A 24337-nucleotide genomic window follows, 5' to 3' on the forward strand; every position below is an offset into this window, starting at 1 on the left:
GCTTCACCATTTGTCAGCTCTGTGGTGTTTGAAGATCTCCAGCATTACTGCTTGTATGTGGAGTGGGTTGATCTAAAGGACCATTGGTCTTACTTTCAGGTTTGTCCTCAAGATGTGTGCTTTGCCTGAGATGCCTGAAAGAAATAAGCCAACTGATTATGGTTAAATGAAATGGTAGCTGGGAGTAGTGGATGAAGAGGATTTATTGTTTAGGCACTTGGTGTTTGTATCCCCACTGCCTGTGCTTATTTGTGAACTCTTCAGGGCAGAAACTGTTGGCATTGACATTTTTACAGCACGCAACCGATGGAGCCCTAATCCTGGCTGAGGGCTTGGGAACCACAGTAAAGCAAATAAATATTGGGTGTTTGTTTCTTTCCTTTCTTTCCTTGTCAGATGTTACCTGTAGAAATCAAGCATAGTCATTTTGTCCTCTTCCATGGAATTTTATGCAAAATAACACTTAAGTTCTCTACAAGTGACTTGAATACTCTACAAGTGACTCACTGTATTAATTCTTTAATGCTTAACAGAGCAGAAAGGTATCCTTCCCGTTTTGAGAAGGCTTCAGTAGCTTTTGATTTTACTGACCTATGCAGATCTTTGTAATGTCTAAAACCACTGTTGCTTTTGGGAACTTGACCCTGGACTTTCATTTTGTGTCCTGCTTTCAGATTTGCAAACGCAGGGGATTTCACTGTGTTATCCTAAGGGGGAAATTCTAGTACCATTCCAGAAACATTGCAAGGCAAGTGTCTGCATGGCTGCAGAGCATGTGATAAACCTCCCAGGCACCGAAGTTCAAAAGATTCAGCTATTTACAAGAAATAATATGAATGTTTTAAGTACAAGCGGCTACTTCTGGAGCAGAACTTGCTGGCTGCCATGAGGATTCCCATAGCATGACTCTTTGTGCTGGAGAGGGGTGGTGGGATTTGTATTTGCCTATTCCTGTTAGCTCAGCTTTCAGGGCAGTTCATGTGCAGTCCAGATCCTGATGTCATGGTAGGGCCTGGTATTCTCCCTCCCGGCCATGTAGGATACCTGATAGAGCAAGTGCTGCCTTCCCTAAAAGATGGAAATTGCTTTATAGGGCTCAGAACAAGCATCAACTTGAAGGATGTGTTACTCTAATATAGGGGAAAGCACAGTTTGGCCTCCCTATCCCTTCCACCCCCTTTTTCGTTCTTCCCTAATTTTAACACTTACAGGACTCCAACTTACTAATCCACTAGATTGCGGTCCTTATGCATCTTGGTTTGATTATTACCAATATAATGTGGTCTTTCTTTTTTTTTTTTCCCCCTTTTCTTACTGCAATGAATTTTGAAGCTGCTCCCTGCCCACCCACTGGCTGGAGAAGTTCACATGTCTAGAAGCCTAAATTTAGTCCTTTGCTGACGCAGTGTAGTCATTCAGGCTTATCTGACACTCGTTTTTTTTTCTCATGTTTTTGCCAAAGCGTTTCCTAACAAGATGATAAAATATCTTCCAAACCTGCCTGTCTCCTCGCAAACTCAGTTTGCATCCTTTGAAAAATTGGGCTGACATGTGCGTTGTGAAATGAGAGATCATTTCAAATAATGATGTAAGGGTCAACTGGTAAGATGGGTAAAAAAGAAAGAAGGATTTTAGTTTTCTTGGCAAGACCAGGTGTTCAGCAGTGGTGCTTTATTTTGCTGCTGTTGTGTACTTCTCTTGCCAAAGAAACCCAACAAAAAGTGGTCATTCAGTTGAACTCATAGGCCTCCTCTGATTTTCCTTGGTGAGAAGTGTCAGTATTCTCCCATCCTTGCTGTCCTGGTTTCAGTCAGGTGTTTTGTTCTTTTGGACTCTGTGAGTTGTGTCACTGTCATTACAGCCAAAACTAACTCTATTACAGAAGCAGGTTACAAGTGGGAGATTTTATTGTCAACCCATCCTTTCCTGATCTGTGCATGTCTTTCTCCTTTCTCATTCCTTTCTCTACTTGGCTGTTATCAGGCATCTCCCAGGATGTTGATGGACCGGGACACAATGGCCTGCTCTTCTGTTGGATGGCAAAGATCAGAGGATGCCATTTCACTTTATTCCTTGAATTACAGGAACCTAAATGCTCTGTGGAGGGCATGCTGATGTTCTGTACAGATTGTTAATACCTTCAGTGCAGCCTGTTTGAGCTGGACTAGTTTCTACTAGTTTTTTACTAGTTTCCACCACTAGTCTTAATGAACATGCTTACTACCACTCATTGTCTGCTTCATAAAAAAGGATGATGAAAAATAGCATCAAAGGAGCATAGGCAGTGTCTGCATGTTGGGACTTCAAGCTAAATTGTACCTAATGTAACGTGTAACTTAAAAGCTTATCACTTTGGGTAAATCTGGCAGTCTAGACCTTGTGATGGAGCACGTCAACTGTGGTTTCTCCTTTTTATGAAGGTGTGATGGGTGTTGGTGGCAGATGCTACGATGGCATCTTGTACAAGATTTGTGAAAGCAGGGAGAGGGCTCACAGCTGATCAGTCCTGCAGCAGAGCAACCCAAGTGTCAATGAAGCATTAGCCATGGTGTAATACAGGTTCCTCTGTGGCTTTGCTGAAAAGGGTAGGCTTGCACTTCTGACCTTCCTCTTTATTTCACGAGGCTTTGGATGGGACTGTTTAGAAAGCACTGGCTTGATAACTTAGAGCTAACAAAGTGGAGCAGGAGGGATGAGGCAGTGGTGAGAACACCCTGTGGAGGGTGAGAAGCTGGCTGGTGCCCTGTGAGTTTGCCAAAGCCAAGCAAACAGCTGTGGTTGAAACCCAGGGGTGAGCTCCCTAGGTGAGTGAACAGAGATGTAATTTGCTTTCAGGTCACATAAGTTATTGTGTGTAATGGCAAGGGTAACAATAAGATACCTGTGAACTGTGATAGGGAAGATGTAAAGCTATTAAACAAAGAAGGGAAGAACGTATTTGGGTACATTAGAATAACTTCCTTTCCTCAGAAAAAGCTCCTGAGAAACTGAAATAGGTGATAAAATTAAATTACTTGGGAGTAGAGAGATACTTGGAGTAAATAATATGTATTGTCTGTAGTGTCTTGGGCAAATGCAAACCTGTCATGTTCTGTTTTTCTGATTCATTTTTCTAACATGATATCCTTTAACTTGCTTCTTATCCTGTAGAAGGTCAGTAGTAATATTGTTTGTGTAGAATGATGGCTGGATTTTGGGGATAAGGAGTAATCTTAGTAGCTGATGTAAATGCAAAAGTATAGATTCCTTTTTCTTTGAAGGTATATCATGGTGTATCTTTTATCAGCAAACAGAAAAGTGCTTCAGTTACTTGTCAAGACTTCAAAAGATGTGGCGAGAAGACGATGCTTTATATTAGCTCCCTTTAAACATTAGCATCTGAGACAGAACTGTTTTGATCCTGATTGTGCTGCTTAAAAGTCATATCCACATACTACCAAATTGCCATGTTAGACTACAACTCTTAATTTTGCTTCCTGAGAGAACTGGTCAATTGCAGTGAGCCTTTGTTAAAATCCAAATGTGAAGTGGGCTTAAAAGGGAGTTTTTCCAACCATGGTTCCATAAGGTACAATAAACACTCTTACAACGTTTTGGTACCCTGTTTGAGATGTCCAGATTCAGAATGGGGCAGAGAGGCTCAGATAGGTCATGAAGGAGATTGGCAGGGCTTGTGAATCCTTTGGCTTTGTTTCTTCTTTTCTCTCTGAGCCCTCAGTAGGACTGGAATATTTGTGTCTTGGCTGTCTCAGAGGACCTTTTGCAGCAGGCCTGTGTTTTGATGAGCAGGCTTGGCAGGTAGCTCAGGCATTTTAAACCAAGCAGTGCCAAAACGCTTCTTTGTAAAGTAAGGCGAGCGTGTGAGGGAGCAGGGATAGCTGGAATCAGCTAAGAAAACTTAGGCTGTGGTTTAATTTCTGTCTCACTAAAGGCAAACTGTGGGATCTGGAAAGGAACGAAGTATGAACCAGACCCTGTGTTTTTTGTATGAGAAGCATAGTGGTATTTCATCCCCTTTAAAAAGGGTTTGAAGTACTTGCAGAGCATTACCAGTACTGCAGACATGAGTAACAGCAGAAATTCCATTTTTAATTGTTTTGCATTCCTTCATCTTAGGATCCTGGACCTCTTAATACACACATTAAATGAAAACATACAGCTTTTCTGTTGGAATGGAGAAATTAATGCAAGTGAAATTCTGGTTCAAATGATTCCAAGCTCAATGCAAATAACTTTCACCAAGTTACATGGAAATTCCAGGGGCAGACTGAGCAGGGGAAAGCTTCTTAATTAAAATCACCTTGGTAGGACAAGTGTTGGTTAGTTTTTGACTGTGAAAAACGCCACTGCAGAATCAGGAGCATCATCTTTTCTGGAAGTTTTCTCTCAGTTTTGCAAGGAGCATGTTTGACAGTTTGATTTTTATGTACTTTAAAAATGTCTCTTGAACAATCCAGTGGAAGGGGGAGGGAAATGGCACCAAGTTACTTGGGCAGTGTAATAATTGGTCTTCTCCAGCAGTGGAGTGAACCACAGATCTTTACAAGCAGTTTTTTGGGTGGCTATGTGGGAATTGGTGGGCAGATAGCGGTTGAGGATTGCTTATTGTCATAAACAGAAGACAGGAAGTGAGGGTTGCTAGGAGGAAACATGAACTGAGATGGCTGTGATGGGGAAGCAAATTTCACCTGGGATATTCTTAGTACCGACATAGCTGACAGCTCAGATGAGTGCTTTGCTCTCCCGATCATTTTGGAGTTGGCTTTGCTTAATGTGAGCATAAATAAGTAAATATCATTGACAGATCTACAAAGAGAGAAAACAGAAGATCATTGTGTAAAAGTGACTGTTGGAGAAGTGATGTACGGTGCTAAAGCAGCTTATGCAGTACCTAAAATTTTATGGAAAATATTGTTAACTTGTCGTTTCTGTTCTGTTTCAGTGTTCAGAGGTCATGAAACTTAATCCACAGCAAGCTCCATTATATGTGAGTACAAAATCTTAAGCGTTTTTTCCTTTCCTCCTAGCCACACAAAATGCTTCCCACCACCCTTTCTGGGGATGCTGTTCTTTTTCTCTTTGCTCCCAAAGACATTATTTGTATTAATTCAGTTGCAAATGCTCAGTGGTAACACTCAGGTAAGTCCCAGAGATCCTCTGTCTTTCCAATAGACAGTTATAAAGTTCTGAGACATGTATTGCTGTCACCGTGCAGGCAAACCCATTTTGATTTGTTTTCTCCCCAGTGCATGGCTGTGCTCTTGTGAGTTGATGGTGTTGAGAGGTGGTAAGAAGAAATTGCTTGTGTGGAAAACAGGGCATCCTGGTGCGCAGCGCTTGCCCACTGTGATAATATTTTCCTGGTTGGAGTTTTCAACGTGGCAGGGAGGAACTGGAAGCGGCGACGGGCTCAGCTGTGCTGTGGCTGCTGCAGCAGGGTCTGGTTTACGTCAGCCTCCTGGAAGCTCGTAACCTCGATGGCTGCATTAATAAAGAACAAGCTTCCTCTCGCTCTTGAATAGCAGCTTTGTTGCAGAACATGGGGACTGTCAAATTAGGCCTAGATTTGTGGGGGTGTGTTGCATGTGTGTTAAATCTGTGCCAAAGCTGCCAGCCAGGTTTGTAACCGTTTGCTTTCCATATTGCCATGCTCAGAACAGGCTTAGCTGAGGAAGCCGTCCTGTGCTTATGGTCCTACCCACAGACCTTGTGTGTAATGAGGGTAGAGCTGGATGCAGGGGTGGAAAATTTGGAGGGAAAATTGCTTGCAATTGTGGCTTCTAAGGGGAAGGAAGGAGGAAATGATCAGGACTGGTGGTATCTTGGAAAGCGTGTGTTGTAAATAATGGATCATATTGACCTTCAGTGCTGTGGAAGCTTTTAAACCTTGCCTACTTTTAATTACCAGGTGGAAGTTTGCACTGGAACTTATTCTCTACTTACAGTACTATGTTCTGTGCTTGGAGCAACATTAAAACACTGTGTAGTGTGACCTGCTTTTGGGGGAATGGCTCTTCACCACCATATCCTATATTTTGCAACTAAATGTTGCTTGAATTTTTTCAGTCGCAAGCCTACTGAATGCATCTTGACATTGAAGAAACTTAAGTTTTATTTCCTTTTAATGTGTCCTGTGTACAAATATATGATATAAATGCCATGGTAGAAGCACATGAGTGGTAGAAGGCAGGACAAAATTATCCTTATATCTTTTGAACAGCGTATGACTTAACTAATCTGGAGTCTTTGTTTTCCTAGTCTTATCTTCTGGATTAGTTTATTTTCCCACTGTTTTGTGTGGGTTTGTATTTAATGTGTAATACTGGAGTGGTACACTTAAAAGTCCTCATCCCCACGTGATAGTGAGGAGGACTGGGCTGAGGTCAATGCCCAGTGTGAAATAATGATTATATGGTGTAGTGTTTTGTTGCAATGCAAATAAGTTGGTGATGGCATTATTAATACATTGGTGACTCCCCTTTCTCTCTTCCTCCTCCTCCCCTGGCCAGGTGTATCTGCAAATCAGCTCCCTTTCAAAACAAACAGAGTTTGGTAGCTTAAGGAAGGCAGGGGGCAAAATAGAAACTCAAAGACCTTCAAAAGTCAGGATGTAGTCTTCCTGTTTGCTCTCAGTATAAATGCTTTGTGCATTTTAAGATCAGTTTTTCTTTCCATGTGTTATTAATTGACATCTCAGCTCATCCGAGAGTTGTTGGGTGTGTGCAGCAGGTCCTGGTATTTTATTGTTCAAAAGGCAGACACAACAGCCTTGCAGCCTGGCCATTGATAGGTGCTTAACAAACCTCATCAGGTTCCTTCTTCAAAGCGATGTCAACTCTGTTTTCCTGGTGTAGGCTCCTTGAGCTTGTTGTCAGATACCTAAGAGCCATATGCTGTGAAATTCTTCATGAGGAATTTCATCTCTGTAAACAACTGGAACTAGGAGGCAATACAAACATGTCAGGGGATCCCTGAATTAGTCTACTCTCCCTAAATTTCACTGATTTGTTCTTGACATCTTTGCATTGCATCCTTTGTGCTCTTTGTCTTTGAAGCCAATAGGTTAAAGATTACTTAATTTTGTTTATTATTTTTGTTAAAGCTTTCAAGAGCTTCATTCTCAAAGCTCCATTAGCAGTTATCAGCAGCATTGCTGAGCTCCTTTTGGGAAGAGAAAGTAAAAAAAAAGATGTCTCCAGTTCAATTCCTGGAAGGCAATTAGAGAGCTAGAGCATGTTTTATCCTATCTGGTAATTACTAGGTTGCCCAGATGAATACCTTACAATTATGAAAAGTCTTTTGGGAACCTGAGATGTCTGCTGTGCTTGAGATCAAGGTTTTGCGGGTAATGGAAAAGATGGTACGTCCACATAGGCACTAGTAGAAGGGATGCAGATTCTTGGATTATTTGAGCCAATGTATGTAAATAGAGGGAAGCCCACCTGCTGCATCCTTGGTACCTTCTTTTGGCTGCTTGGACTTTACTTCTTCTATAAATATCAGCTGTCCTGCTTCTGCAGAGCTTGTGAGCCCTTTGTAAGTGTAAAGATAAAGAGATAAGGTGGAAAACATGTAATAAGTATGGTGGTTTTGTGTTTGTATGTGTCTTGTCCCATTTAAGTCTGATTGTTCCCTGGTTAATGAGGTTGCACAAACTGGAGTTGAGCGTTACGGTGCTGCAGGTTTGGGCTGGGACAAGAGCTCAGCCTTTCCTCTGCAAACCACTGGCCCCTGGCTTGTTCAGTTGGTCCCCCCAGGAGCATCATAGCTCTCACCCAGAGCTGTTCGTTACCTGCCCTTAACGCTGTTTAAGGAGCAGTCCTGGCCCCTGAGCTTGGTGCAGCTCACAACAGCACAGTCATGGGGCAGAGGAGCTCATGCCAGGAGAGATAGGGAAGCAAAGTGTTCCTCAATATAGCACAGGGAAGGTTCACCGCGGTGTTGATACTGTTAATGCTGGTGTTTAAACAGGCTGTAGGTCAAGCAGCTATCCCGTTGTCAACACATAATTGCCTTCATAAAAGGCAGTGTTACTTTGCAGAGTCTGTGGCTTAATATTGTGATATGAATTTGAAATAAAGCTGTTCCTCTTCCTCCTTCCTCAGGTATCTCCATGGGGTACTGGAGTGGCTATCTTGCTGCTAGCAGTGATGTTCTGAAGAAGTGGGATAGTAGAGGGGGGAAGTCATGGATAAGGTCTCCTGTGGTTCACATAATTGTGATGATGAGGGTTCGAGTTCTCCATATTGTAGCAGTGGTCTTAAACTTTGTGGTACAAGCTTGACTAATGCAGGGATGGTCTCTAGACCCATGCTCATTATAGCACTGGGAGGGTTTTAACAGAGAATGAGCTTTATCTCCCAGCTTTTCACTAGCACAGGTCATGGTTACAAAAAGCAACTGTCACTTGGCTGGATTGAGTGTATCTGATTTCTGTTGCTGCTGTTCTCATGAGTCGTTTTCTTCCAAGTGTGTAATTACATGGGTCATGCTTTACATAGTCTTTGGGGCAGCTGCAGATATTCTGTGGAAAAGGGGCTCTGTAATACAAAGTCCTTCAGGTACATTGATTTCTTCACGTGCATTTTGCTGTAGAATGTGCAAAAAAGTCTGTGTAGCTGGACAATCCTTTGGTTGCCTGTCTCAGACTGCAGTTGGGAACATCTCTGTTGATGAACAACATCTCTGTTGTGAGATCAAACACAACAAAATTGGATCAAATCCGAAACCAGCTTTACCCACATCCCTCTTGTATTTCAGTGCTGTCCCATTGATAAGGGAACTCTTACCAAGCACAGCATAGTGGATGGACAGCGTTTCAGACCCTATTTCTGCTCTGCCTGGGGCTTTGCTTGAGAAGCCAGGTCTCAAACTCAAGGAACAAACTCTTCAACTCCCTGTCAGGAATGGGAGTGAGAGAGTTGCAAGTGTCTTTGGTTGATGGGAGGTGAGAATTCAGGAGCTTCAGTTCTGGTTTTGTTAAGTACTTGAAATGACCTCACTGATAATCACTTTTTCAAAGAAAAGAGACCAGAAAGAGTCATATTTTCAACTTGTAAGGTACTTCCTAGATATTGTCAGTATATTATAGGAATATCCAGATCATTAAGGAGCATGTGGATAGGAAAAAAAGGGTTAGCAGTGCTCAGAACGAAGGAGGTTTATTATTAAGTCACCTTTTCATTGTTGTGATTCGTGTTTGTAAGTGAAATCATTTAAATTAGTCTCTTAGCTTAAACTCGATTGCTGCTAACAGCCAGGCAAGAGAAGGAAAATGGGAAAGAGCTTTGTAAAGGTGAAGTGTTGATCTTTTATAAATGCAACCATTAATTGAGAGTCCAGCAGAGTATTCAGCAGGAGATTTAATTACAACAGGATCAAGGAATCACAAGCTGTGTCCCTGTTTTCAACCAAACTTTAATAAATAGAGAGTGCATGTGAGTAAATGATCAAGGTCAAGTTTTCTAACTGCATACAATGTCCTGAAAAATCTTACTTCAAAAGTCACCTGCATGGATTGTGATTTCAGCTTCTGGTAGTTACAGGATCTTTGCAATGCTATTGGTCGTTCTTCTGACCCAGTTGCATCTCCTGCCACTCTGAGATCAGTGCTGGTTTTCTTTTATAGAAGAATAATCTGAAAGCAGTATTGGGTATGAATGTGCTGGAAAAGGACTGAGGTTATATGCAGGGAAGGAGCTGGGAAGCATTAAGTGTCATCTTTGCTTGATTACTACCAAGGCTACAACCTTGGATCTGCCTTTAAGAGGGGAATGTTTTTTCCATGGCGATAATGATCAGTGGGTGTGAAGTGGAAACGATTAGCAGCTGGAGAACCATGATGCAGTACTGCAAACTTTCTTCCTTTTTCCTTTTTGATTAAAAGGAACAAACTTGTTTTAAATCACAGCACTCCTCCTCTGCATGGTTTGTCTAAGGTGTGCCCACGTTATTTGGAGTGACAAACCCAAATGTGTCATAACTGGTGATTGCATGGGAGGGCAAACACTTAATTGATAAAACTCTTCCATTGACTTTGGTCTTTAATCAGGTCTGGGGATGGAGTCTCTTGTATAAACTGCCACTTAGGAGCTGTGTAACCTGCAGAGTTTTTCAAGGAGAGTTTTTACAGAGATGAGAGCTTCCACTTCCAAGCCAAAATGTCATGCAGCTTAATGAAGTATGAACTTCAAAAGCCTCAGAAAGAATGCATTGACCCTCTCTTAATATAACCTGGGTTTTGGGTACAGTAGGTCCTCTCTTCTGTTAATGAATGAACCACTCCTGTAGGTTTCCCAGTGTGTCCTGTTTTAATCTGAAATGAGACAAAAAGGATAATGATTATGGTATTTTTCACCCATTTGCATATTTCATGCAGCATGATGCCCTGTGAAGTGCGTGAAAACAATGCCTATTGTGATAGTCTCTGATGTTCATGTTTTAAGAAAAAAGCCTCTTTTGAATAAATATGAAAGGGTTAAAGAAAGGAAGTTGATAATACAGAAGACTTGAGGCTTATGGCAGCAGTGTCTGTCCCAAGTGCTGGGGTTCCTCATGTCTGTGAGTGCAGCAAGGTGTTGTGCAGGTAAGGTGGCAGCCGACTTGTTACCTTGGCTGGAACCATTTCAGGTGTGACTTACGCACTGTTGTGTGCTAGGTAATGAACGATCAGCATTCTCTTACCAGGGGACAAAAGGACAAAACGAAATGCCTTAGAATCCTACAGTGAGATGTCATGAGGTTGGCAGCTGTGGTTTAGTTACTTTTCTACTAATGCTGACTTTATTTGCTTAGTGGCATGTATGGTGACAAAGTCCACTGGGATGCCTGAATACCTGAGATCAGTCCAACAGAAAAAGTAGAACATACTTCACATGCTTTTGATGTGGGAGTTTCTCACGAAAATTACTCTACATAAGCCCTGTCTTTCTCTGGAGGTCCTTAGGCAAGGGGAGAACCAGCCTTGATGTTCAGTTCAGCTCTGTGGTGAGAGCATCTGATAAACCTCTTGTCTTTTATTTGTTGGGTGCTTGATTTCTTCTTAATAACAAACCAGCTTGCTGCCCCACCTTCAAAACATCTTTGAATTATGAATGAGTGGAAGGCCTCTAAGCACCTTCTACAAATAATTTACAAATATTTGCTTGTGTTGCTTGTGGAAGAACAAGTTTTAAGTCAATTGGAGGCCTGAATAAATGATTTTTTGAGGAGCACATTGCAGCTTGTCTGGTTCTGCTTTTATTCTGCAGGCAGAATGGTTTCCTCACTAAACTGTGCTTGACCTCATCTGTGAAGTTTGTCACTTACGACCTTGATCCAGATTCTTTTCATCTTCCACTTCCCAAATTCTGGTCTACATCATACAAGAAGCCATGCCCTTCTGTTGCAGTGGGTATCTGGCAGCTGTCCCCCAAGCTCTGCACCATACTCTGGCAAGCTGCCTGCTGCTTCTCACTTCCCAGGTACCTAAATGAAGACTTTGGGTTGCACAGTTTGGTTATTGCGAGGCTGTTCTCTTGGCTTGCTCCTCTTAAGTGAGGTGTTCACAAGCTCATGAGGTTTATGCAATGTTAGTACAGGACTCCATGTGAAATGGTCACCTCTGTGCATTTGCTGAAGACAGCTTTGGCTGGAGAAGTTGAAAGGGGCTGCCTGACCGTCAGCATCACCTTTCTCCAGGATATGCCACTGATGGAACTGGAGCTCAGAGGCCCTTTCTTCCGTATTATCTGAAACTACAAATGTTGGTGACTTGGGTTCAAAGCCCTCCTCCCATAATTACCTATTTCTTCTTTGATCCTGTGATCTTTCCTTCTGTGATCCTGTTTTGTGGGTATGAATGTGCTGGTAAACAACAAATGGTCTAGCTTAAAATCTGGAGCACTTATCTGAAATGGTGCCCTTGATTTACCAATGCTTTGCAGCATTATGTGTGAGCTTTAAAGTGTCCAGAAGAAAGATGCTGGTGCTGGTACAGGGTAGGGGTGGAGGTGAGAAAGCAGCAGAGACCATAATCTCTTTTGGGGAAATATTAGATTACTTCAGCCTGTTTTCTGAAACTGCAAAAAGAATCCTTATATTGTCACACTTAGAGACAAACATTATTACATGCTTGGGCTCTGAGTTTAGGGTTCTGTATTTCTTATAATGATGTGTTAATATCTGGAAAGATGCTCATAGACTGTGTCCCGTCCCCAGCAGTGGCTGACAGTGTTACCTCCCTTCCTTTCAGGAGGAAAGAGCAACAAAAATCAGGGCTTGATGTTTAAAAGGATGAAAATGCTCTTCAGCTGCTCTTCTTTTGTGGAATGTATTTATATTCATAAATATTCTTGTTACATTTAGAATGGCAAAACAAATTTCCCATCTCATTCATCAAGTTACGTGTCCCTGCTTTATTTCCTGTCTCAAAGTGCTGACAGTCATTTTGTTAGAATAGAGGCAGTTCTGACAGCAAAGCTCAAGTGAGAGTAAGTGGTTTGGAAGACATTGATTTGATTTCATTTTCAAATAACCCCTCAAATCTCCTGCACTGCCTCCTGTCTGCTTCTGAAGGTTGTGCCGCACGTGGTGTCTCTGCAAATGCTCGTCCTCTGCCTTGCTCGGTAGAGCAATTCCATCTTGTGTTTAAGTGGAATCAAATAAACCGTGATTAATTGTTCTGTGCTAAGATTGATGCTGCGCACTGCCATCAAGTGGCTGTTCTGTTGCAGGACACACACTCAGTGCCGCTCTCTGCAGGGCTGCCTGTGTTTGTATAGTTGTTTCAACCTGTTTCGTTAAGCATTGCAGGCGTTTCATCTGTCTAGTGTTTGTGGATGTGGGGGGTATTTCTTCAGTAAGGTACTGGTTATAATGGTTTCCATTCTTTAATGGCAGAAAATGTCACTTTCAAAAGCGCCTCAGTCATTACAGCAGCTCTGAGTACTATAGTTGTGAAATCTTTGAAGACTGGCAGGAAAATGAACCTGAATGCTCTGAAACACACTCGGAGCTCTCTCTCTTCAAAGGTTTTGCTCTAGAGGAGGCTGAAGTACCAGGAAGACACCATCCTTCTGCAATCCTGTCTTTGGATGTTACTGCTCAAACCCGATTTTTCTTTTTCCCTTTAAAGGCTCCTCAAGGCTGTTTGTGAAAATACCCCTATGACAGGTGACTGTTTCAAATAATGTGTCATCATATGTACCTTATCTTCCAGGAACTGTGACTCTCTCTGCCTCTCTGGTGCCAGGAGAATAGCTGCGTTTCTGTTAGTCACTGAATACATTCAGGCTGCCCGCTATTTCTCCCAAGCACAACAATTCTGTTGTTATTGCTACATGAGTAATTAGCAGGAAATGCTATCAATCACTGAAACAGCTGGTAATAAAATTGCCCGGTTCAGTTCTCTAAATGTAGTAAAGAACAGACGGGGCTTTAGGATGTGGCCATCAATTTGGATGTGTTTTATGGGAATTGATTGTAGCAGTTTCTGAGAAAAACCCTTAACAGTAAGATCAGTATTTATGGAAACGGGATGGTACTGGAGGCAATATTCTGCCATAGAGAAATTCCTCCATCTTGTCTTCATGTGGTGGCACTACACAGAGATTTGCATAGTTTAAAGGGCAGTCCTCGGTGTGTTACTGCTTGTGTACCTCCATTCCTTCTCTGTACCAGAGCCATGCGGAGCTTGAACTGGAAGAAATTAGGGGTTACTGTCAATACTTATGTATTCAGGCAATGGTGACTGAGAACAGCAGGCACAGAATGTTTTAAATGACTGGTCTAACACTAAACTGCCCAAATAAATGAAAGAAAAGAATTATTTTCACTCTACAGCCAATTTCAGACTAACAGTAAAATTATAGCAGTTTCTCCTTAGATATATAACACAAATAGTGAATGGCACTTTTCCCATCTTTCTATTTTTCTCAACTTTGATTTTTCCTGTTAATTTTATTGTTAGTTCTATCACTTCTTCCTGAGTGCTAAAAAGGATTGGACATGACCTTGGCTGAGTAGTTTTGTGAAGGCTGTCTGCATAGCACAGTGCGGCAGTGACCTGATGCAGGAAGCATGCTCTGAATAAGTGTTGGTAACATAAGCGCTGCAGAGCATGTGGAGCCCCATGCTAAGGCAGTGATACAGCTATTAACAGCCCGATCTAATAACCTCTCTGGCTCTGTGTAGCAAAGTGGTATGTCATGAAGATGTACCTGTAAAGATCACTCGTGTCTCTTTGCCATTAACAAGATCCTGTTATTTGATGTATTTTTCTGTTGTAGAGATTTCCTACAAGGTGCCTGAATTAATATGGATGTAATACTTGCAACAGCATCTTGACACTCTGTAAAGGTTCATCTGTGAGCTGTGATTGATTTGGAGACTGATAGGGACGTGCTCTGTTAAAGGATGTGAGCTGCTAGCAATGGATTTCCTCAAGTGTACCCATTTCTGCAGGAGTTTGTGTTGCTTGCATTGGTTTAGGCTGGGAAGTCCACCCCTTCTCTCCTCAGACCCTTTATCTCTCTGCAAATAAAGACCTGCTGTAGGATTAGACACTGCAGTGGCCTTGGACATGGTGTGGCTGTGAGATTATGTTGATAACTTGGCTATAATAATGGTGGCTCTGCAGACAGGCAAGTCAAGGGCATCCATGCTGTGTTTTGAGCACAGTTCACGCTCAGGATGGATCTGTGGGAGACAGCTTGGGCCTGGAGGCATCAGTTCAGGGCTGTTTGTCATAGATGTCCGTCTTTTCCCACATTTCCTTCTATCCAAAGAGTCCTAACTAAATGCTCTTTTGACTCTGTATTCCTGCTTGCCCCTTACTTTATCCATCAGCGTGTTAAGCTAATCTTATTCTTGGACCAAATTCTATCTCACCTTTGGGGGAAGAAAATGGTGAAGAAAGTTATTTTGCGTGTATCTCAGTGTTTCAGTCATGGCTCTGTGGTTACCGTTGGAAGAGGAGATCATTTGGCTTAGTGCAGCGTTAATGAAATATGCAGGATATCACCTTGAGTTGCTGTGTGAGCTGACAAAAAAGCATGTACCATCACTGTGCTCTTTTGGTGGCCTCTGGCGAAACATTACTTTCTACAATTGTATTTTCCTAAGGGTAAGAGGCTGCTTTGCAAAATCTGTCTTTCTCATCACAGAGGGGCTTAGTGCCCATGCTGTTAACCTGAAACTTTTTGCTGGCAGAAATAATAGCATTGCTTTTAATTTAAAAAGGAAATAAAGTTAAGGTTGGAGATTGATCTTTTTATTTTCTAGACCACTGGAGTCGTTCTTGTTGTCGCCGTTTGTATTGTGGCCGGTTATGTTAATTTAAGATAAAAAAATCTCTGCTTTATGCTCCTTTAAGATCAAGGAGTTTGAAGTCGTTGACTATGAAAATGGACCCATATCTGCCCCAAACTTGGCAGCTTGCCGTCCTGTTTATTTCTGGAGTCTCTCCCTGGAGCTTTTATCTGCAGGAGGCTGCAGCACTCCACCCTGAATGACATCCATCTTTCCCCACGCTCCTGACCCCGGTCACTGCCTTTATCAAGGGGGATATCTCCAGGCAAGCAGAGATATCTATAGCTGCTCATGTTCAGGCAGATTTCACAGTCCTACCTTTGTTTCTGGGACTGGAGCTCTGCAGAACAGACTGTGTTTGATGTGATTTCTTTCTTCCCTGAATGCTGCTCTGAGTCAATACATACCTGTGAAACTGAGGATGTCTGTAATGACTGCTTTTATCTCCCTGTACCATTTACCTCCTCCCACAGTCCGTTCCTTTTATATACATGTGCTGGGAGCTCCAGGGTAAATGGCCACATCTGCAAAAGGGCATGGATGGTTCAAGCTGTGGCGTTGCAGCATCTAGGAGCAAAGTACCAGGAGGCAATTTAGAAACCCTATTAATGTTCCCGTGGGAGAAAATGTGATCCAGATTAAGTGAGGTACACGGAAACACTCACACCATGCTAAGGTAGGGAGGGAAGGGGACTTAGCTGGATGTTTTGAAGGTAGGACCCATCCTCAGACTCTAACTCTCAGGGTTTTGCTGTTCCATTGCTTCTGTTCACCTGGGAATAGCAGTCTGGAAGCGCTTGCTGGATGTAGGTTATCTTCTTGCCATGGGAAGAGTGCATCACTTGGATTTATGAGCCAGCAATGATAGCCCTTGGTGCCTGTATCCCAGCTGACCAGCCGGAGTGCTTAGACCTGGAAAATGGGGACCCAAGCCTTTCTCAATCAAAAGGGTTATTCCAGGAGATGAGAACACTGCCGTGTTTGCTCTAAAAATAGTCGCCCAAACCCCCATCTTCATGTGCAGTTAGGAGCCCCTGTGGCTGCGCCTGGTTTTGCTCTGCACAAAAACGTCCATATGCTGCGGGTGTCATTTCCAGATGTGCCTCTCCAGGGGGTTAAACACATGTTTGCACCAACCCAAAGTAACCGTAGATGGGAGGGATCTTCCAAGATGCTCAGCTGAGACAGGGACACTGGCAGCAAAAGCTTAGCTGTTGATCTTGTGTAGTGGCAGAGGTAAATGGTAATGGATCATTGAGCATCTAAACAATTATATTTTACCTTTTCCATGCAGGATGACTTCTGCATTTTCTAAAGCTGCCTTGCAGTTGCCTTTTTCATCCTCCAGCTGATCTCAGAGTATTCTGCAGTTCTCAATTTGAGGTATAATTGTCTCAACTTCCCCTTTGAGTTTTTTTTCTAACTTAATTATTGTCAGTCCTGCCTGCTGTCCAAGGAGAACGTCACATGATTGAAAAGGCAGCTTTTCCTTTAAAAGCCATTGGGATGAAAACTACTTGGTGTGTTTGGACTGCTTCATTGATGGGGAAACTCGAAGTGCAGGGATGTGAAAGGACTTGCCTCCTGCTGTAATCACAGCCTGATCTGTGTACTCTGTATTGAGCACTAGCTCGACAGCAAGTCAGATTCCATCTAAAACTGAATAAATAGAGATATCAATGAGCCTGGATTCCTTGAAGGTGGAGGAAGAAACCACAACTGTGATTTTGTGCATTCCTGGGTACAGTGCCACTCTCTTGGGAGCTATTTGGAGCTTTCTAAAGAGGCTGGGAGGGAGAAAGTGTTTCAAAAGCCTGTTTCTCCTTTTGTGTCCCAGCATAATGCAATAAGCAATGACCCAACAAGCATCTGATTCATGTTATGAATAGCGGAAACAAAACAAAACTTGTTACAGCGGCAAGTTAAATTTACTCATCTAATCCAGCACCTAATCCAGCTGTTTTAATGAAGCATCATAACGCTGATGTCTACAGCAGCTCTTAGAAGAAAATACATTGGGAGGCAGGTTTCTTTCCTTGCATCTGAGTCTCTAACGCGTGGACTTCCCATTCAGTAGGATTGCACTTGCTGTGTTCTTCCCGCGTGAAAAAACAGGCAGAGATGGCAACGGTCATCAGCAGCAATTCTGCTTTTCTGTTTAGAACAAATCGTGGTGGTTAGTATGTCCTCATTAAAAGCAGAAGGCTCAAGTAGTGCTGTCTAATACATGCTTCATTTTCATAAGTATTTTTAGACTGTGTGTGTGTGGGGAGTCCAGAGTTGGGTTGTTAGTAGGTTAGGTAATGTACTTCAAAATTCCCACTATGACCCATGGGGGAAAACCTAGCTTACAAATCACATGCTTCAGCTATAAAAATACAGCGTGGCTTTTTTTGGGTGGTTTTGGCAGGGTTTTTGTTTTTTTTTTAGTGTTTTGGGGTTTTTTTTAGAAACTTTAAAATTTGATAGCCAGCATGCTAAGAATACTTTTTCCCCCTTCGTAGTCCATTGTAGGGAAATGCACGTATCAGTTCTACCTGCTGCTGGTAGAGCTGATATGATGCCCGGTTCCCCAGTCCCAGATTTCCAGAGCCTGAAGTGGAAAAGAAAGATGTCTTTACATGTTTAAAACAATTACTTCTTTCTGGAAGGTGGATGGTATTTTTGACTTAATAATATAAGTGATCTTAATTCTTTGGAGCTTAAGGATTTTCGCTTCATCGTCACTTCCAAATAATGCTGAGGCCGTTTATTAAGGGAAAGAAAAGCCTTTGAAGGTAAATAGTTCGTTGTAACAGGCACAGAAACCAAGTCTGAGAAAGAAGAAATGATTACTCAGTTGCTTGAGTTTTGCCTTCACATAATCCGCATGCCTTGAACTGCAGCACTGGAAAAATAAATACCTAAAAAGGTGGAATTGTCCTAATGCCAGGAAAATCTGCTGACAAACAGGTGTGTTGTCAATCTAGTGTTGGGTTTTAGACCTAGTAACAGCATTTGGCTTTTTTAGGGATAATTGCATTTCTGCTGCCCTGACTAAGCCCAAGGTTCAGAGATGTGCCACTCTCAAATCCCTTTCTGAATTGTTTTATAGTAGTTTAAAGCCCAAGGTCAGGCTTGGCTTTCCAGTGCATCCATCCGTTGGCAAAGCAAACCTGCTTTCTCCTTTGGTTTGAGGAGGAGAGTTAAAGAACTGCATCCACCTTCTTTACGTCCTGTTTCAGCTCTCTGAAACCAGAGATTTTCAGATCTGAACGAGGGAGAGGGTGACCTCCTTCATGAATGGACCAAAATGGAATGTTTTCATTTCCAATGGGCTTTAAGCCAAGTAAATATTAGTCGATCCAAACTAGTTTTGAAATTAAATTATTCTTATTTGTTGGAGCATTCCAGAGAATAGCTTTGATCTGTCTGTACTTTCACCAAAGGGGTATTGGCAGGCTGGCCTCCCATTTCTAGCCATTCGGGATGAAAGAAGGGTTATAATAACCACCTTGTGTGGCAGTGATGCTGAACAGATGACATTTTTTGGACAATATTAAATGAATAAAGGTAAACATACTTCAATTAAAATGTTTTTGGAGGCTGAATGCAATAGGGCTGTTGGAAAGACTTCTGTGTGGGTTGAAGGAATTTGTCTGCATTTGCAATTGATTTTCTTTAACTCCAAAAATGTTGGAAAGAAGGTTTGTTCTGTACGTTATTTCCTTTCCAAATAAAGGTTATTGGAATACAGCTTTTAAAAATCAAATTAAAATGGGCAGTAGACAACAGTATTGTTAATAAAAGGGAAACGAAGCATGTGTGTTGAAGGAGGACGGTCTTATTTAGTGCTTTGCTCTTTTGCTTCGGGCATCTCGGATCACATCATGCACAGTGAGCAGTAGCAGGTACAGTACAACCTGTAAGGACGCTGAAGCACACAAGAATTAGGTGGCACATTCTTGGTCTTGCTGCAGGTGTTGGAAGACAACTTGCAACTTCAAGTAAAAAGAAAACAAGCAGAACATGCTCAGTTATAATAAAGGTATAGGGTGTTCCGCTTCAGTCTTTTGCTGTAGTGTCCTCCAGAAGAGAAGGAAGGAGCAAGGTGTGGGAGACCATCCCACTATAAAGTGCTACTTGGATGCAGCTGAAGAGCCTCTTAACCTGATAGCAGCTGATGATAATTTGTGCTCCCCTTGACTTAAACAGTAACTTTAATAAGCTGAATTAACATACAAAGAGTGGTGGGAAAGGATGGCTGGAGGTTATCTGGTCTGACCACCTTCCAAAGCAGGGCCACCCTCAAAATTACATTAGGTATATATATGTTCTATCTATCTATCTGTTGCTTCTATATAGGAAGTTCAGCTATCATTTTTAAAACCCTGGCTTAGCCAGATTTCAGGTTACCCAGAACCTTTGGTGTTGAGGTTTCTTATGTGTATTTGCATGGGGTTTTGTCAATAACAAAATATATAAATTAGGCTTTGCAGTAATGCTGCAAATTAAATTGCTTTTCCTTGAAATGTGAGTAGCTCACGTGGACAGGCATGCGCCTTCTCGCGTGCACCTTCTGCGGGTTGGCTTTATTTTCACCAGAATTGCAGTAGCTGAATTTGATTTCTGAGTTAAAGAAAACTCTCCTTTACCAGATACCTCTTTAAACAATCAGCCCTGTTGATGGGCGTCCTGAAATGTTACCTGCATTTCAAGTCCGTTTAAGTACTTTATATGTTCATGCCTTAAGGGAGAAACAGTTTGAAGACGGATGTAAAAACCAAAGCACAAAGGATTTGGGGGTTAAAGCTCCAGCTTTTGTTTTTTTGAACATCCGCTCAAAACTGGATCCATTTGCTTGAAATGGAATATTTAGTTTCCAACTCAGCATGTGAACTGGTCATGCTTGAATGTAAAGCTTGATTTATTTCTTTTTGCACCTGTTTTCATTCTAACACTGACTATAGACAAGATATGCTGCATAGCTCCTTTCTCCCCAGCTGGGAGCCTGGTCTGATATTATCATGTGAGACCTTCCTATAATGTGCATTTGTAACTGCAGCCTCTGGAAACGCAAACTATACTTACTGCTTCATTTATCTCTTTGGCATTCTTGGTTTTCTTTCTTGTGTCTTATACTCCTTACCCACATATTTCTTCTTAATACCAAGGGCTGGTTGTGTACTGCACTGCAAAACCTTGTTTCTATCAAAACAAGGTGCAGATCTGCCCCTGGCAAGAGGTCCCAGACAGGCTGGATCAGAGAACTGGACATGAACTTGGAGGAGGAACCCGTGATGGGGTGTAAAAGGAGCTGAGATGAGGGAGAACAGGGGGAGACGGAGCGTGGGAAGTGATGCTTACGCGCATTGGTGTACAGGAGGGCTTGGAAGCCTGGGATTTTTCTGCAATAGTTGTATGTGACACAGAGAAGGGATGAACGGAGCGAGCTCAAGAGGAAGGTTTTGAATGAATCTGCATGTGTATTCTGTTGGATATACAAATCAGAGTTATGCAATCTGCAATAATAATAATAAAAACATCATTTCCAGATTTGCAGCCTTAACCATATGCTTAATGGGGTGGTGGCAGAGAGCTGGCTAATGCAGCTGCAGTGTAAAACTGGGGCATCCAACTGGTTTTGATCTTGATGGAAAAGGGGCAGAAGGTCATGTTGCAGCCTTTTGTTTTCGGTGTTGTAGTTTATATAATTCCTCAGGCAGATAAATGATGTATGGTGAGACCAAATGGAAATGCTCCATTTAGTCTTGTACTAACTGCAAGCTATCCTCTTTCTTTATTTTTCCTTCCTCATGGAAAATGGAAGGATATTGGGGGATATTGTTCCTGTTCTTGTCCATGCAGGTGTATGAATTGTGGGTGTATTTACTGTATCCTGTCCTGGGTTAACTGCAATAGCCATATGTGTCCTTCAGAAATGTCATTTGCTTGCAGCAAAGATGAGTGAAATGATCAAATATACCGAGATACTGAAACAAAGCCTCCCTAAACCAAAGCAGGAGTGTTCAGCCAGCATATCATGGCAGGTTTCTTTTTAGGGCTTGAAGAACTGCTGGTTTTGAGAACATAAGCTTTTCACCAAGGTGTGAGCTCATAGATGAGTGAGAAGAGATACCACTGTCTGTACAGCCAGATATTGTTGTTTTTTTTGTAAGGAAGGCAGAAGAAATCTGGTATATGAAACTTCCATATCTTTGTGTGTGTTTATGGATGATGGATAGGATGTGCTCAAGTGGTTAAGTTGGCTACGCTGGAACTGTCAGCACTGTGGCTATCTTGGACAGGGGAAATGTGAACGCTCAAGCAAGATTTAGGGAATTTGTTCAAATTTACAAAGACAGAAGCAATTTTAGACCACTATCCCCATTCTGTTGTTTTAGGTATGCATATATAGGGAGATACGTGTATACATGTGTGTATGTATATAAAACCCCCCTGTGTGGGGTGTGTGCTTATGACTTGGTGTGATTTCACCATATAAAGTTACTATTTGGAATATACCCTTGAGATTTCTATGCATCTCTTCCTAGAGCTGCATTCAGCATATTTTCTAGCTGGTTGGCTGGCTAGGATGCTGAGAAGCATGCGAAGGATGACTTGAATATGTAAAAATTAGGATGGACCCAAGTTGTGTGAAAGGAGCACGCAAACAGGGAGCCTCGTAGGGAGAGAAGTTCTATTTTATATGATGCAGTTCTCACAAGTGTAAACCTAACCTTGTTTCTTGTCCTTTTTTTTCTAGGGTGACTCTGTAATAACAGTGCAGCTGACTGAGGAAGATAAAGTTGAAGATGATGTAGTGTTTTACTTGGTCTTCACTGGGTCAACTGTCCAACACTGCACAAGCACAAGAAAGATAAATCCTGGGAGTCTGGAGACCATTTCACCTGGTAAACAATTCCCTTTCTTTGTGTATCAGTGTATCAGTCTATGAAATGTGGTTCATTCAAGTGGGCTTCAGCATCGTGCTGTTTTCTGGGTTGTCTTTTTGCTCATTTTCACATTCATGTGTGGTTTGCATGGCTGCTTTTGCCTCTTAAAATTCTCTTGCTTGATTTTGCTGGAATTGCATGACTCTGAGATTGCAATTATTTAATGTGTAACTGTGGAATTCCATTAGAGAAAATACACAGTTAAATTTACACGTTAAGCAAGCTTTTAAATGCAAGCAAGGTAATGGAAGACACGTTTGCTAGGCTAGAGTTGCTATTATCCAAATGCTGTATAGCCTATGTATAAGGCTATAAGGCATATAAGGTCTAGCTGTGCTTAGGATCTGCTCTGCTTGACTCTGTGAGGTTTTTGCTGTAGACCTGGTAAAATAGAACCCTTTTCCCTTAAATCAGAGCCAACACAGACTTTCTGAAGCTCTTGCAGTGGCAGGCAGTGATGGTGCTTGGTGCCATCCCTCCAGCATACCCAGTTCGGATGGGGTAGGTTGTCACATTAAAGCCCACTGCTCTCTTTAAGCCTTTGACTGCTAACAAAACAAAACAGATCGGTGCAGCATTTCCCTTTGGTGACTTCAGGACCGTGGGAATGAGCATGTTCCAGGCTGCGGTCCTTACCATTAACCTTTCATTCTGACTTGTTGCTATGCAGCACATTGATACTAGTGTGAGAAAAATGCCTGACATTTTCACTGTACACAGTATAGCTTCAGCAATAAAGTGTGTTTCTTAGGTTTGCTTTTTATCTGTCTTGTAACGATTGTTTTATGAGAGATTCCCGTGGATTGAAATTTGGGCTAAGGAGTTTTTCCTTCTGGAATGAGTGGCTAAGAGTTGGACACTGTGTTTTTTTCGTTTCCTCTTCCTTTTGTGCTGTTTGTGTTGTTAGTTGGCTTGGGAAGAGAAGTCTTTTTATGGTTACTGACAACCAGAGCCCAATACAATCAATCAGATTAGTGCTTATTTTCTCCCAGAGGATGGAGAAGAAGAGGTGACTCCTTCCCTGCCTTTGTGTGGCAGGCACAGGGCTCTGCCAGCCCCGCTTGCAATGACCTCACCTCCCCTCGGGACCATGGCTGCGTTGCCAAGAAAGGAACTGAAAAACTTCAGTGTTCCCCTTCAGCCTGTGAGGGAACCGGGATTTCCGGGCAGGAGCGATGCTTTCTTATCACCACTGTCCTTGACATCCTTGGAGCAGCAGTGGATGTGGCTGCCAGGCAGTACCTGGGATGATGCTCTGAGCTCTGCTTGTTCTGCTAGGCCAGCTCCAAGTACAACTGAGTCACTTGGGAGGGCTCTCTCGGGCTCCTTTATTCGCTGTTAGTGGGAAATCTGACTCCGTTAATGATTCAAAGGGAAAGGAAGGAATTGCTTTCAATTGTTCCTTTAGTTATAATGGCTTTTTTATTTTGGAGTCATGATCTTGTGGTGTGGGATGCTAGATAGGGATGGGTGCTGTCCCTAAATACAGCCCATATCAGATAGACATTTAACAGGCCTCTTGGAAAGGTAGTCCCATTTCTGCCAGATTGCACTGTCTGGAGCCGTGGTGCAAGGAGAGAGGTGAGATCTCAGGTGTAAAGTAACTGCTTGGGTAACATTCTCTTCTGTATTCATACCTTGTTTTGGAGAAACTACCTGAGAGACTTTAGTGGTGAAGGGATTGATGCAGAGAAGAAAAAGGGGGGGGAAAGCAATCTTTTTGATGCGTTCCATTGGCACCAGTGCATTTGTTCAGTGTTGCTTCAGCACTGACTGCTCTGATTTCATCAAGAGCATGACTTATTTCAGCAGAGGTCTTCCTCCTCCTTCCTGAACTCAACACTGAATCTATAATCATGTGTTTACACTGTATATTCGGCCAGTTGCCTTGGAGATGGTTGTGGTGACTCAGAGCTGGCGTTATTTGACCTCGCAGCAGGATTAGCCATGAACAAGAGACACTGTGTGGGAGACCAGCCCTTGTTTAAACATCCAGGCCCAGGCGTTAGCAAGTGCTCTGCAAGGAAACTCTTGTAAGCAGGTTTTAGCCAAAACTCATCCTTCGCTTCCAGCTTTGAGCATCTTTAGTTTGTCCCTGCAATGGGAGATGTGGT

General features: G+C 42.4%; 1 protein-coding gene across 16 annotated transcripts in view; it reads left to right on the plus strand.

Moving 5' to 3' along the window:
* Positions 1 to 24337, plus strand: part of AKAP13 (A-kinase anchoring protein 13) — a 208590-nt gene that overhangs the window by 56286 nt on the left and 127967 nt on the right. For all 16 annotated transcript variants that reach the window (XM_057420147.1, XM_057420493.1, XM_057420062.1 and 13 more), the window contains 2 exons: positions 4943 to 4987; positions 22034 to 22181. In XM_057420147.1, coding sequence (XP_057276130.1) covers positions 4943 to 4987; positions 22034 to 22181 — 193 coding nt within the window. The remainder of the gene's footprint in view (positions 1 to 4942; positions 4988 to 22033; positions 22182 to 24337) is intronic.

Source organism: Pezoporus wallicus, unplaced genomic scaffold, assembly GCF_028554395.1.
Source record: "Pezoporus wallicus isolate ANWC-B61680 ecotype Strahan unplaced genomic scaffold, APGP_CSIRO_Pwel_v1 contig_3952, whole genome shotgun sequence".
NCBI classification, from domain to species: domain Eukaryota; kingdom Metazoa; phylum Chordata; class Aves; order Psittaciformes; family Psittacidae; genus Pezoporus; species Pezoporus wallicus.